At 38.7% G+C, this 15,360-nt stretch overlaps 1 protein-coding gene across 5 annotated transcripts in view; it reads right to left on the bottom strand.

The window, feature by feature from the left end:
* The window catches only part of NEK4 (NIMA related kinase 4), a 35,741-nt gene that overhangs the window by 10,052 nt on the left and 10,329 nt on the right, over positions 1–15,360 (bottom strand). For 3 of the 5 annotated variants that reach the window (XR_013485863.1, XM_020971537.2, XM_020971541.2), the window contains 9 exons: positions 14,931–15,085; positions 12,441–12,582; positions 11,798–12,193; positions 11,059–11,112; positions 9,379–9,492; positions 6,765–6,914; positions 6,033–6,099; positions 4,979–5,097; positions 204–292 (listed from right to left, as the gene is read on the bottom strand). Coding sequence is in view for 4 of the 5 variants with exons in the window: in XM_020971537.2 (XP_020827196.1) it covers positions 204–292; positions 4,979–5,097; positions 6,033–6,099; positions 6,765–6,914; positions 9,379–9,492; positions 11,059–11,112; positions 11,798–12,193; positions 12,441–12,582; positions 14,931–15,085 (1,286 nt within the window). In the remaining variant the exon portion in view is untranslated. The remainder of the gene's footprint in view (positions 1–203; positions 293–4,978; positions 5,098–6,032; positions 6,100–6,764; positions 6,915–9,378; positions 9,493–11,058; positions 11,113–11,797; positions 12,194–12,440; positions 12,583–14,930; positions 15,086–15,360) is intronic. The other 2 variants (XM_020971540.2, XM_020971539.2) reach the window with 2 other exon arrangements.

Here is a 15,360-nt window from a genome sequence, read left to right as displayed (position 1 = left end):
TCGTACCAATTTGAACTAAATTTACAACTTCAGTATTGCAGAAAAAAGAGCCAACATAGGCCTTCTATGTGAAAAGAAGTACACAAAAATCAGATGCGTTCACTAGTATGCATAATTAAGATAGAAAACAATTTAAAAAACACAGACTTGCACCAGCACATTTGGATTAACCTGTGAAGGGAGGTTAAAAAAAATACACCTACCCTTCCTTGGAATCTCCATCCGACTTATCAGTTGAACTTGTAGAAGAACTTAGCTCATCCTCAGACAGACAACGAACTAAGTTCTTTTCCTATTGACAAAACAAAATTCTCAGTAATTACACATCCAAAATGCAAGGATATGACACGGTCTTGTATGTAAGGTGGCATGGATTGTAGGATCCTTAGTTGTAAATAACCATACCACACTTGTGCTATGCTGATAAGCTTAACTGGTAAAGCCCCTCACTGCACTTGCTCTCTGCTGACACATCATTATGTAACCGTAGTTAATGTAAACTTATGAGCTTATTGTTGGCACGATGCCTTCTTTGTGTGTTTCTCTATAAATCAGCAAATGCAGAATGTGAAAGCAGAAAAGCTGTGCTTGTCTCGACCCGCCGCCACCAAGAATTAGGGGGATGCTGTAGGGACGGGTGCTCCTAGCTCTCATCCCGCGGGTCCCTGCAAGAGTAAAGTGATTAAGCGGACACTGTAGAGGCAGATGCCCCTACCCTCGTCTCATCGGCTGCCAAGAGAAAGTAACATAACTCCTTACCTGGGGCTCCACTGTCCTTTAAGTCTGCCCGAGTCCAGTGAACCCACAGGCAGCTGAGGAGCTCCTGTGTTACAAGCCTTAAGCTAAAGCAACCTCTATCTATCTGGCTACAATTTAACTCCTCTGACCTAACCCATTATTTCTATTAGTAATACCACTATTCATCCAGACTCCTATGTTTGAAAACTCAGTGTTACATTAGACTCTTCCCTCCTTCACCTTTCATATCCAATTAGTGACAAGGTCCTCTCATTTTTACCTATGCAATCTCTCTTTCATCCATCTCTTACTTTATTTCTACTGCCATCATGTAGGCATAGACTTTCAGCAGTAACACTCACCTGGACAATTACATTTGCTTCCTTTCAGGCTTTCCTGTCTCTGCTTCTCCTTCTAAACCATCCTTAACACTACTTTCCAGCTAATCTTTATGTATAGATTTGGTCATATAAAAAAATCTGTAATAGCTTCCTATTACCTAATAAGTAAAGTTCAAACTCCTTAGCCTGAAATTCAGAACCCTCCAAAACCTGGCATCATTCTACCCTTCTAGCCTGATACTGGTCCCCCTCCAAGTACTCTAGATCAGTGCTTCTTACACTGTAGGTCAGTTTAAAATTTGGCAACAGTTCAAGGTTTCTGAATGCGCAACAACCAAAAATTAATTAAAAATCAAATGAGTAATGAATCTAAGGTGTTCCTGGCAGCACTTGCCCCCATCATATAGTGCAGCTTCACTGCAGCTGTGGTTCTGAACACATATCATGCACACTTTGCACTGTGCATGCCATCATGCCCTGCAACACCAATGAACACTGCCAAAATGTGAAAAGGGGTTGCAAGTGGAAAAAGTTTAAGAAGCCCTGCTATTGTAAATAACCTGCATTCTCCTTCCTCCGTGCCTTTACTCATGCTATTTCCTGTGCTTGGAATTCCTATCTACCTACTACCTTTTTTGTTTTTTCCTATCTTTTAAAGCCTAACTCCTAGGAAACTTTTCTTATTTCCTTGAATTTCACATAACATTTTGTTTTGTTTCACCACTTTAAGGAATTATGTTAACACTACGTATCACAGGCATTTGCATTTGTGTCTTATTCCCCTAGACTTTAAATTTCATTAAGATAAGGACCATGTTGTAACTAACCTCAGTAGCTTCATCAGCCCCTAGTATAGTGCTCTATAAACAAATGATTACCACTTACTACATATTTGTTGAAGAAGATAGAAATTACTCTGTAAACCAAAATTCTTTACTGGATTGAATAAAGCCCTTCTAACCCAGACCACAAGTGAAGCCTAACGAGCAACATGTTTCGGTCCCACAGCACCTCAGGGAAAAATCAACCCTAACAAGAAGTATCCTTTTCACCCAAGCAAGAACAATTCTACATAGTGCTCAAATCTTTCAGTGTGACTAGGACTGACCAACATGGGCCCTGGCTTATTAGACTAACCATCAAATTCTATCCAGAAATAACCTTTTCTGGTTAAAGCTTGATTATGATGAAGGAACATCTGATAAGCAGCTCAGAAGGAAGCCTCATGTGGAATATGAAAATACATTAAGTGCATTCAAACCTGTAATCTGAACCAATCGGGGCTTAGGTCAGTCTGAATTAGTGGAAACATCTGAGTAACAGAATGTTTGTTTTTTAAAGAAATGAAACTTTGTTATGCTCAGATATAAGTCTTGTTCTTCACCAAAATGTATAGTGTCAGAGTAGAACAGCAACAAACTGCTCTTTCCCCTATGTGTTGTTATTCAGTTAGAAAAAGTTTATCGTAAGTCAGGAAATATATAACCCTTTTTTCCCCACTAGATGACAATCATGCCTCACAAGTAAGGAAAAACAATGTCCAAGTTCTATTATAAATGTACAAGAAAGAAGAATGTGTAAGAGACTGGTAGTGAAATGAGAAAATAAGGGATTTTTTTTTGCCAGATAGATGGGCATGTTGGCAAAGTGTGTGTGTGTGTGTGTGTGTGTGTGTGTGTGTGTGTGTGTGTGTGTACCAAGAACCAAGCTAACAAAGTTACAACCTTGGGCTACTTATTTTAGTGATGAGTTATTAGCATAATAATTAGTTGTGTGTGAATATAGTCTAAAGTTTGTTGTCTTAGTTCCAGTATTGTCATCCTTAATCAATAAAAATTTAATTAAGTGCCTACTATGTGTGGGGATACAAAGACAGAAATGAAACAGTACCTGCCCTCAGGGAATTTATATTCAATTGGAGAAGACTTTGTGTACATATATAAGGATATGCACAATCCAGGGTTCGGTTAGGGCCCAGAGCTGGCCTGGTGATTTCACTGGCAGAGGGAACTCCTGGGGAGGCATTTCCTCCCTAATGCAGGGTAGCAACTTCTCTGCCACTCAGTGTTTAAAGGGCGATCGAGAGCAGCCAGAGCCACTGGCCATCATGAAGCTGAGATAAGATTCCAGCCTGGTTCTTCTGGCTCTAAGATTGGCCTTCTGGGCACTTGGCCACACAGCCTCTGACTTACATGACACCCCTGCCATTCAGGCCTATCCAGTAAAATGAATGACCAGAAGCTCAGGATTGTAACGACACAGGACAGATACAAGGCGACTGGGGACCACAGGGAAGGCATTAGAAGCCAGGGAGGGGTAGGATCAGGAAAGACTTCATGTATCAAGTGGTACTAGAGGTTTAAAGGAAGCAAAATATCCTAAGCTCCCCAAGTGAGAAGGAGAGGACAGATCTCAGGCAGGGGGACAGCAAATCCAAAGGCTCTAAGAGTGTTGTATATAACAAAAAGCCAGAAGGTCAAGTCTGCCTGGACCAGAGAGTGTATGAAGAATGCATATGTAAAATGACTAGGAAGGCAGGTTGGAGCCACATTATAAAGGAATTAAATGCCACACAGGAGATTCTATTTGAGCCCAGAGGCAACAGGGATAAACTGCAGTTTACACAGTAAGGGAATGACATGGCCAAACCTGCACTTGAGGAAAATAGGCAGCTGTGTGGAGGGTAGATTGGAGAGAGGAGGGAAGTGAAGTAGGGAGACCAATCAGGGGACTCTGCCACAGGTGAGGTGAGAAGTGATAGAAAACTGAACTAGGACAGTGGCCATATGAACAGAAAGAAGGACGTAGGTATGAGAGATGTTGGAAGGTAGACATGATAAGACTTGGCAACTGATGTGATATGTGGGAGTGACAGGAAGGAATCAAGGGTGACACTAAGATCATAAACCTGGATATCAGGAAGGATACTGGTATCCTCAGCAGAGATAAAGAACTGTGGAAGAGAGACACATTTTGAAGAGAAAGATAATGAGTTCAACCTTGGATATGCTGATTTCGAGACCTCCTATAAGACACCTAGTTTAAAACATGCAAATGACAGTGATGCTGGAGTGGTGAGAAGACAGACTAGGGCTGGATACATACATCTGGGGATCATTTGCATAAGGATAATAATCAAATCTATGAGATATGAGGAGGTCACCAAGTGAGAAAGTAGAGAGAGAGAGAGAGAAGGAAGTCCAGCGAACAGTTATAGGGCTTAACATGGCTAATGATGCAGCAGAGGAGACTCAGGAGTGGTCAGACAGGAGAACAAGAAGAGAACCCATAAAGAAGAGTGATTCCAGGAGGACATATGACCAGTAGGGACAAATGCTGTTAAGTGGTCAAGAAAGATGGGGATTGAGAAAAAGCAATCAGATTTGGCAATTTAGAGGTTAGAAACCAGACTGCAAGTGGCTGAGAAAGGAGCACAAGGAGAGTAGACAGCTTTTTCTAGAAGTATGATTAGGAGGAAGAGAGATATAAGATAATTGCTTAATGGGATGGTACTGTCTAATGAGTTCCTTTTTTTTTTTTTTAAAGGACAGGGGAAACCCAGACATGTTCACAGGCAGCTGGGAATGAACCAAAAGATAGGAAGAGACTGAAGATTTGAAAAAGAGGCTGTTGTGGAGGCAATCTGCAGGGGAAGACAGGAAAGGATGAGATCAAGGTTTCGCCCTGCCAAGAAGGGTTACCTCTTCTTTATCAGAGACTGGAGTAAAGAGGAGAGGACCTCCAATTATTATTTAAGAAACTTTTTATAGATGGGACAAAAGCAAACTTTATCCTGGTCTCCTCTAACTAAATGGAATTCTCATTAATGAGGTTTTGCTGTAAAAATAAAGAAAAGAATTTAAACACTTCCAAATTAAGGAATGTGGCTTGTGGCTTACCTGAGAGGTGTCCACATCTGAAGATAACTGATGAGCTACGAAATGCTCATCTTCTATATGCAACTTCATTCCTTCTCCTGCATCCAGAGAACCTCTTCTCACTAAAGGACCTGAAAAAACTATCAAAGGCCATTTGGCTTAAAACTAGGGGCATCAGTCAGGCAGAGCAGGAAGGAGCTAGCAGAAAGAGCACTGGCCTTGGACTCAAAGAATCAGAGACATGGAGCTGGCAGGTACCTGAGAAGCCATCCAGCACAGCCCCTTCATCTTACGGATGAGGAAACTGAGCCTTAGAGAAGTACAGAAGACAAGATTTGTGTATCTGGCATGACACTAGCCATTTGGTTAGGGGTGAAACAATTAACTTCTGAGTCTCAGTTTTCTTATTTGTAAAATGGGGATATCTATACCACTCACAAGTTGTGTTACACTCTGTAAAGCACTGCATAAATGTTATCTGTTTAAACATTTTGCTCATTTCTTAATAATCCCTAGCTATGGACTACCCTTCCCAATGGCCTTTACTCTCCATTCATGTTCTTGAGCACAAGGGGTTGAACCTAGACAAATTAAGACAAAGTTTAGAAGTGGAAACACAATAAAAACTCACTTGAAAAATCTTTTTTTTTTTTTGATGAGGCAATGGGGTTAAATGACTTTGCCCCGGATCACACAGCTAGTAAGTGTTATGTGTCTGAGGACAGATTTGAACTCAGGTCCTTCTGACTCCAGGTCCTTCTGACTCCAGGGCCAGTGCTCTACCCACTGCGCCACCTAGTTGCCCCTCACTTGAAAAATCTACTGTATTCTCTGGTGTTAGTTATACATACTTAGGGGATTGCATTTTTCCAAACCAAAAGTAGGTATGGACTATGTTAAGACTACCTAAATTACTTTGTACTAGCCAAAATCTCAAAATGGATCCTGAAAGTTCCTATACCTCACTGAGTATAATTTCTTTTCTTCATATCTTCACGCAGAAAAAAAAATTAAATATATATACTCCCTCCCCCACCACTCACCCCAAGGTTAGGGGAGGGAGAAAAGATCTTACCAGTGGGAAATATCTCTTCCTGTGACCGCTTTAGTCTCCTCCTTTCTCTGGCAGACAAAGGTCGATCCTTTTGAAGAGAGAGAGTTAAGAGTTACTCCATCACTAGCCCATGAAAATGTTCTGCAGCAGTCTTCAAGGGGCACTTTGAAAGTAGCCTCTTTCAATGTCAAAGCCACTGCAGCTATAAGCACATATACTTCAGAGGTTTGCAAATGAATAGTTTTCAATGCATTAAAAAAAGTCTACCTAATCTTCCTTAATTTCAAATTTTTATATTGGAAGTAGCAGGGGACCTGAACCAAGGAAGCTGCATGCCTGCTCAACTAAGCAATCCGACGGGTCCCTATTCTATAATTTGCCAATGTTCTTTCTCATTATGGAATTGAGATACCTTTCCATCTTTCAGTAAACTATTCTGCAAACCAGGACTAGGAGAATAATAGTACATTTCCCCATAGCAGCTTAAGGTTTACAAAATGCTTTTCCTGCAAATACTCTGAAGTAGGTATGGTATTATTATCATCATTTTGTAGCTGAAGAAACTGAGGATTGTGCGACTTGCTTAGGGTCACACAACCATTAAGTGTAAAAGTGGGATTTGAATCAGTTTTTTGCGTCTAAGTCTAGTGTTGCTTCCACTACACATGCTGTCCTCAACTCCACAATTTACCCTGATTTTTACATCAAAAAGTATTACAAAGGCTAAGTCAATTTCAAAAAGTTCCTGCAAACCTTGGAGGACGTTATCTCACTGCTTCTTGAACTGTCCACAGACACCATTACTTCCGTGTTATGTTTATCAGCATCCCTCTGTGTCATCTTCTCAACTACTTTACTAGCAATGGGAGGAGAAGGCAAAGGTCTAGGAGACACTTCCTGGAACTTAAAAAAAAGAAAATATAAGACAAGTTCAGTTTCATATTCATCCTTTTCCATTTTTCACTTCACATTATAGTCTCCCAAAACTGTTTTTCCAAAAGCTTGCTTTAAAAAGGTACAATGTTTATATTTTTACAAAAATAATCCACCCAATATTAGCCACTCTCTATGAAACTTAGAAGGAAGAATACTAGAGGAAACTCCTTCAATAAGTCAGCCATCTCCATTTAAGATGAAACTTAATTATCAATACTTCACTAAAGAGAATTGCACATTTAGCCATCCTGGCCTACTCCCTTACACACCAAAAATGATCTTTCCATCTTCTTCCAAAAGGAAACATTTCCCCTACTATGTGTAACTGGTTCATATTTTAAAACTAATTTTAGCATGTCATCTTTTCCAAGTATTTCCTGCTCTTCTGATGATAGCCTTTATGTATCTTATGGGCAACTGTTACTTTAACTGAATCTAAAACAACTTACCCAAAGCCTGTCATAGGTGAGACAAATTTCTTACTTCAAGAATTTGTGATTGTATCATGTAGGTGCTGCCTCCTCTGATTCACATCACAATCCCTTTTTATCCTAGTAAATGGTTTTCAAAGAATTGCCATGACCCCTAGCAGTACCACATTTCAAACTATATTACAAAGTGATAATCACGAAAACAATCTGGCACTGGCTAAGAAATACAGTGGTGGATCCGTAGAACAGATTAGGTACACAATACGTAGGAGTAAATGACCATAGTAATCTAGTGTTTGATAAACCCAAATATCCAAGCTTTGTGGGCAATAACTCGACATTTAACAAATTGCTGGGAAAATTGTAGAACAGTTTGGGACAAACTTGGAAGAGAACAACATCTCATACTGTATACAAAGATAAGGTCAAAATAGGTAGATGATTTAGATATAAAAAGTGGTATCATAAGTAAAGTTGGGGAGCATGGAAAAATGTACCTGTCAGATCTATGGTTAAAGGAAGAGCTTATGACTGAACAAGACATAAAAATGGGAAGAAAATGTATTTTGATTAAATAATTAAAAATTTGTTCGTACAAACAAAACCAATGTAACCAAAATTAGGAAAGCAAGAAATGGAAAAAATTTTTACAGCAAGTTTCTTTGATAAAGGCCTCATTTCTCAAATATACAGGGAACCAAGCCAAATTTATAAAAATAAGAGCCATTCCCCAATTGATATATGGTCAAAGGATATGAACAGGCAGTTTTCAGAAGAAAAAATCAAAGCTATCAATAGTCACATGAAAAAAATACTCTAACTCATTACTGATTATAGAAATGCAAATTAAAACAACTCTGAGGTACCACCTCATACCTATCCAATTGAAAGAAAAAGAAAAGGACAAATACTTGGAGGGGTTGTGGAAAAACAGGGACACTAATGTACCGTTGGTGGAGTTGTGAACTGGTCTGACCATTCTCAGAACAATTTGGAACTATGCCCAATGGGCTATAAAACTGGTGCATACCATTTGTTTGACCCAGAAACACCACTACTAAGGTCTGTATCCCAAAGAGATCAAAGTAAAGGGAAAAGGACCTATTTGTACAAAAATATTTATAGCATTTGTATAGTGGCAAAAATTGGAAATTAGGGGGATGCCCCATCAATTGCAGAATAGCTAACTGTGGTATACCACTGTGACAGAATACTATTGAGCTGTAAGAAATGACCAGCAAGATGGTTTCAGAAAAACCTGGGAAGACATATATGTGAAGTGATCAGAACCAGTAGAACATTCTACAAAGTAGCAGCAATAGTGTAACAATGATCAACCATGAAAGACTTAGCTACTCTAATCAACACAATGATCCAAGACAATTCCAAAGGACCTATGATAAAAAGTGCTATCTATCTTCAGAGAAAGAAAGTGATGAACTCTGAGTGCAGATGGAAGCATATTTTTTTCACTTTTTAAATTTTTCTTGGTTTTGTTTGTTTTCTTTTGCAACATGGCTAATATGGAAATGTTTAGTATAACTTCATATGTATAATTGATATCATATTGCTTCCCTTCTCAAGGGGGGGGAAGGAGGGAGAGAATTTGGAATTCAAAATTTAAAAAAAATTTATGTTAAAATATTTCAATGTAATTGGGAAATATTTAACAAGGTAAAATTAAAATATACACGTGTGTGTGTGTGTGTGTGTTTTAAAAAGTTGCCATGATCAAAAAATTTGTCCTTCTAAGGCTACCATGGTGATGACCCTCTAGAGACCAGGCTGGTCCTCAGACAGACAAAGCCCAGTCCATCACCAGGATCAGATGTGAAATATTTCCAGCTTGGAGAACCTATCAGAATTTCTTCTCTGCTGAAAATTCAAAATTTCCTTCATACCATAATGAGCAGTGGAGTACACAATTTTTGTGTAGTTTTGAAAATTTCAATGTTAAATATACATGACAAATAAATTATCCCAAAGAAGTTTCTGCCCACCTGTCCATTATCTCTACTTCGTTCAACTCGTTCCCTTCTTTTCTGCCTTCGTTGCTGGGATTGGAAGGGCTCAGACACAGAACTATGGGGCTGTAAGTATGGGTTGATTCTATCCTAAAAATGAAAAAAAAATTCTTGTATCCATGGAATGAAATGGGATTTTATAAATGGCCAAGCCTTCTCAGTTAGCATCCAAAAAAGTGTTTCCGGGGCTGAGGAGAAACAAATTTCCCTTGGTACATGAAGAAATTCTGAAAATAAATGTCTTTTAGCTACTCTGGACTACAATCAAAACAGTATCAGTCTACTCTATCCCAATTCAGAATTCTTTCTCTTTGCCCAATTAAAAAACCCAAATTATTCTGGACTAATTGTTCCCTGAATGCCACTTTCCGTCCATCTCCCACTTCTGTGCATTTGCATAGGACCATCCTGGGAATGCACTCCATCTTTACTTCAACACCAGAGAATCTGTATGTTTCTTCAAGGCTTGGTTCAGGTGTCTCCGATACCCTCAGCTGTTAGTGCTCTCTCTCTCCCTAAATTTCTCTCACTGTGGGTGCACATGTTCTTTCGCCTAGTCAAATCCCTGCTCTTTAAGGGCAAGGAAAATTTTACTTCTGTCTTAGTACCCTCAGCACTTAGCACAGTCCCACCTATTGAATAAACATTTGTTGAACTTAACTGAACTCTTTCGGCTAAGAATTTTCTATAACTTTTTCATGGAAAAAATAATTGTAAATGTGTGGTTCAGCAAAATACCACTTGTTTCTTTTAAACTAAGAATTTAGTTCCTGATAAAAACCAGTGATTTGGATGCAAAAATATAACCTACTTTCAAAAATTTAATTTTATACATAAAAAAGCCTTCTTTCAGTGTTTCCATAGAACAACTTTCAGGTGTAAAAATATCCAGATGCCACAAATTAAATTTAGATAGTTATATAAAGAATCAATGCATATCTTATACACACACAAAAAAAATAGATAAGAAAATGCACTTCCCTCCCTTCTTTGCAGAGTGGGGAGCTATGAATGTGGAATTGTATTTACTCTCAGATTTGGCTGAGAAATAGCTTCATTTTGCTGAACTAATTTTTTTTCTTTTTTCTTTTGTGTTACAAGGGAAGGCTCGCTGGGTAAGAGGCAAGGGAAGATGTACTCAGAAATGAAGGTAATATAAAAACGAAATGTACCTCTAAGATTACAAATGAAAAAATGTTTAGTTGAAAGATAACAAATTAAAATAAAATTGTCTTGTACCAAATTTACTATTGCAATGTCTGTGTTTTCTAATAACTAAGACTATGGGGCACTGATAGTTTGACAAAAAAATTTCTTTTGAAAAGTCAGTGATTCAACAGTAACACAAAGTAAGGCTGAGCTATTAAACAGAGAATAGCATTTAACCAATAATTTTACATCTACTAGCAACCAACAAACTATAAAACTACAGGAAAAATATCTTCTATTCTTTTTGTCTTTTGTCACTGCCTTCAATATCAGGCAGAGAATAGTCACAAAAGATGAAAAGCTTGAGCAGTTCTTACAAAACTATAAACTGCTTCATCAGGAATTAAATGAGATCAAGTCAGCTGATCAAATTCTAAAGAGAGAAGAAATCCTAATTTACCAGCTGGAACAAGTAAGATATGATCACTAGAAGGTTTAGAGACTTACCAGGACAACAGGAACGAATGACGCTAAGAGCTTTTCGGTCGCGTCCGAACTATCCTGAAACAAGAAGGTCTTGCATTTTCATGAACAAACAAAACCCAGAGAAGTAATAAAACTGGTAACAAAAGTAGCTCTCAAAACTTATGTGAATGTAATCTGACAGTCAAACAAGGAAAAAGAATTATAATTCTGGTCCCATATTTCACTTCCTCTTCAAAGTCCTTGGATGTCAATTTTAAAAAATCTTTTCCTCACTATTCCACTTTACTTTTCCAAGCCTTAATCTTTTGATGACTTCTTTTTCTTAATTAAACAATATACTCAATCTACTTTTGACTATACATCTTCTCTAGAAGCTGACCAAAACTTGCCCAAATTGTGATGAAAATGCACTGAGGACCCAGGAGAAATAATGTTAAAACGTCAGAACTAGTAATGGAGCTGGCTTAGTCCTATATAGTGAAGGACTGTGCAGGAGGGAGGCAGGATGAAAATCTAAGCAGTTGTTGAGAGTTTCTCCCTCTCCACTACCATCAATGGTACAGAATAGGACAGAGATAGCTGAGAATCCCTTTGGTCCAAATTCCTTGTCTCAGTTTTTATATAAAATAGTATATGGAATAGCTGATTTTCTTTTAACTTCTTTTTAAAACAGACCTAGATAAGATAACTTGAATTAGATTCAACTAGCACTTTTTACTCTATTCTGAAACTGAGAGCTGACACTGGCCAAAAGCCTCACCTGGCCCGTTGGCTTGAGGTCCTGGTGTAAGGGCTGCAGAAGTTTCATTGTGTCATTCTCTTCATCAATGATCTCACCAGAAGTCTGAGAGGAAGCCAGATTTTCAGGCTCCATACTAACTTGTTGACCCTCTTCCTTCACTGGGGCCACATTAAATTTAGCTTCTGGCTCATGAGAAATATCAGAGCGTTTCAGTTTGTCATCTTGCAGTAAGTTGTCATTCTTTGAGTTTCTCCTTTCAGTAGCAAGTAAGATGTTAATATCCACCTTGCTGATTGTTGCTAAAGAGTCTCCAGGGCTGGGCATATCATTCTTGTTGGGATGGCTTTTAGGATATGCTATTTCTGAATGGCAAGCATCCATGGGTTTATGCTGCGATAAACATTTTTCTTCAACCTGCAAACATGCTTTAAGAATTACTATGGTACTAATATCTTATTTTAACAATCCACATTATTTTAAAATGTGTTTTAAATAAATTAACTTTATTACCATGATATCTTTTTAATATGGTTTTAGAATTAATTTTTTTACAGGACATTCTTTAGAAAAGCACAAATATTTCACATAAACTGATAGCCTGATATAACGACCTATTATTTTAACAGCTGTTTTAAAATGCATCCTTTTAATGGGAACATACCTCTGTAGGTGTCTTGGAAGGCTTTGAGAAATATTGCTGAGAGATGATCCTTTCACTGTCTGATTCAGTTTTTACTGAAATAAGTTCAGCAGCAGGTCTGGTTTTAGGGTTACCATTTTTAATATGGCTTTTGGAAGTTCTCCTTCATAAAGTGAAAATACAGGAAATATATTAAAAAGTTGTTTCATTCAATATGGCAAGATTCAAACACTTATTAAGTGCCTACTAGGTGCCATACCTTATGCTAGGTATGCTGAGGATACAAAGACAAAAAAAGAAAAAAGTACATTCTACTGAGGAAAAAAATGTGTGCAGATCTGAAAATACACAATACAAAGTAGGGTTCTAATAAGCTAGGTGGTACAGTGGTAGAGTGTTGGCCTTGAAGTCAAGAAGTCCTAAATTCAAATTTAACCTCAGACACTTATTAGTTCTTTTTTTTTAAAGGCAATTGGGGTTAAGTGACTTGTCCAGGGTCACACAGCTAGTAACTGTCAAGTGTTTGGTCTGAGGCCACATTTGAACTCAGGTCCGTCTGACTTCAGGGCCAGTGCTCTATCCAGCGCACCACCTAGCTGCCCCTTCAGACACTTATTAGCTATATGATCCTGGGGAAGTCACTTATCTGCCTCAGTTTCCTCATATGTAAAGTGGGGATAATAATAGCACCTACCTCCTAGTGTTGTTGTAAGGATAAAATGAGATATTTGTAAACTTTAAAGTGCCTATATGCTAAGTATTATAATCAAATGGATCAGAGCCCCTTCTTTCTTCAGCTCTTCCTGTTGAAAATATTTCTTTGATTTCCCACCTTTGTTGGGAGTCTATATACAATGTGGCATAGTAGATAAAAGTACTGGTTGTGAAGGCAGAAGAACTGGATGCAAATTCAGCTTCTGACCTATACTGATGAAACAAATCACTTAGCCTAAGACTTCTCTGCAGAGTCAAGGGCTGGCTGCAAGTTGCCTTAGAGAGAGGCACCCACAAAGTCACAGTCACAGATCCATGTCATAATAATGTGCCCAAGAGTCTAAAGAGTAGGAATGGACTTTCCTTTGCTATGAAGGGCTGCAGGGCTCTCATTCTGGACATCACTGATCTCTGCCCAGGACTTGAGGCTCAGATGTAGAAGGTAAAGAAGATCAGGTGTGATGTGAACTTGTTCAGGCCATGCTCACCAAGCTGCTTCCTCCTTTAAATTTCCTCATTCCTTGACTTCTTGTATATTCCCACCTCGCTGTTCATTCTTGACCTTCACAGCCACCACTCCTCCCTTCCTGTCCCCATCACACACACACACACACACACACACACACACACACACACACACACACACGGCTTAAACAGAATTCCTGATAAGGTCTGTGTTGGAAAGAGACCACCCTTGAGGACCTTTCCAACTCTTAAGAGTCTATAATTTGGAAGAAGGTGACAGAGATGGGGGTGGGGTGGGGTAGAGAACTAACAAAAGGGGGAATAAGGAAAGGCCTCTTGTAAGAGGCACTTGAGCTGAACCCTGAAGGGAGTTAGGGGGTCCAAAAGGCAGAAGTGAAGAAGAAAAGTGTTTCAGGCATGGGGGACAGCCTGTACAAAAACACAGAGATGGCAGAATAGTCATATATGGGTAAGTCAGAATTTGGCTACGATGCAGAGTATATCAGAGAAAGGAAACATTAAAAATATAAGTGTGTTAGACTGTATTAAAAGAGCACATCACATCCCCCCCATCCTGGGAGTCAGCTTCTCAAAGTCTGTCTGCAATCTCTTTAAACTCCTTCAGTGGGCTTAGAACTAGTGTGACATAGCAGAGAGAATTCTGGATTGGAGTTAAAAGCAGTGGGTTCCAATCTCATCTCTCATGTTTACTATCTCTGGAACCATGGGCAAGTCAATTAATCAAAGTCTCAGGTTCATATATTTCGTGCTAGAAAGGACCCCAAAAGTTGTGTAGTCCAACCCTCTTATTTTCAGATTAAAAAAACCTGAGGTTCACAGTAGTGAGCCATCCAATGTTACGAAGACAGGAGGCACGCCCATCCCTTCAATATAGGCATATATATATATGATATATTGAATATATTATATATTCAATATATAATATAGGTTACACTGTGTGAGAGAGACCAAAGCAACAGATCTGGGAATAGCTGTATGGGGAGAAAAGCAGATATGAGACAAAATGGGAACTGACTTTTCTGAGGGATCCCTCATGGGGTCCTTCAGAGGTCTGAGAATAACTTATTATATCTGAACAAATCCTATGTAGCCAAACAATTTGGTCTTTGTCTTGGCCCTTTAGGTTTTCAATTTTAACAAATACAGACAACAGCCAAAAGTTAAAAGACAAGAGAATTTAGTACCTAAGTCATTTCCTGTAAAGATCTGGCTTTAGGCTCCTACCTAGAGAAACATTAAAAATATAGATGCCTTACTTTATTGCAACTATTAAACTTTTTAGCCAAGATTCTTGTATGGGAAATATCTTACGCCTTTGTGACCTCCAAAAACAAAGAAATGTGGCGTTTTATGTAGGGTTGCCTAAGTATGCTTCTCACAGAGGGTCTTTCCTCAGGCTTCTTGCACAACATGGTTCTTATCAGTTCTGCCAGTTGTGGGCTATAGTCCTTTGGCATTGGTGGCAGCTGCAGGGAGAAACAACAGGACAAATATGACTCAATGTTGGATAGAAAAAAGTAAATAATCACCAACAGTTTCCAACATACATTTATAGCCACCCAGCTAACCTAAACAGGGTATCTGTCTGAGGCAGCAATGGCTAAGCTGTTTTGTATGGAATGACAAGTTTGAATATTTACAATGTCATAATTTTACATCTTATCTATAAATAGTTTAATAAGATAATGGGAAAAGATGGGCTGGTCATATGGTGAGGACAAGGGATGAAAAATGGAGAGCC

This window comes from Phascolarctos cinereus, unplaced genomic scaffold, assembly GCF_003287225.1.
Source record: "Phascolarctos cinereus isolate Bilbo 61053 unplaced genomic scaffold, phaCin_HiC Scaffold_4;HRSCAF=312, whole genome shotgun sequence".
Taxonomy (NCBI): Eukaryota; Metazoa; Chordata; class Mammalia; order Diprotodontia; family Phascolarctidae; genus Phascolarctos; species Phascolarctos cinereus.
The sequence above is the reverse complement of the archived record's forward strand: the minus strand, read 5'-3'. Positions and strand labels throughout refer to the sequence as shown.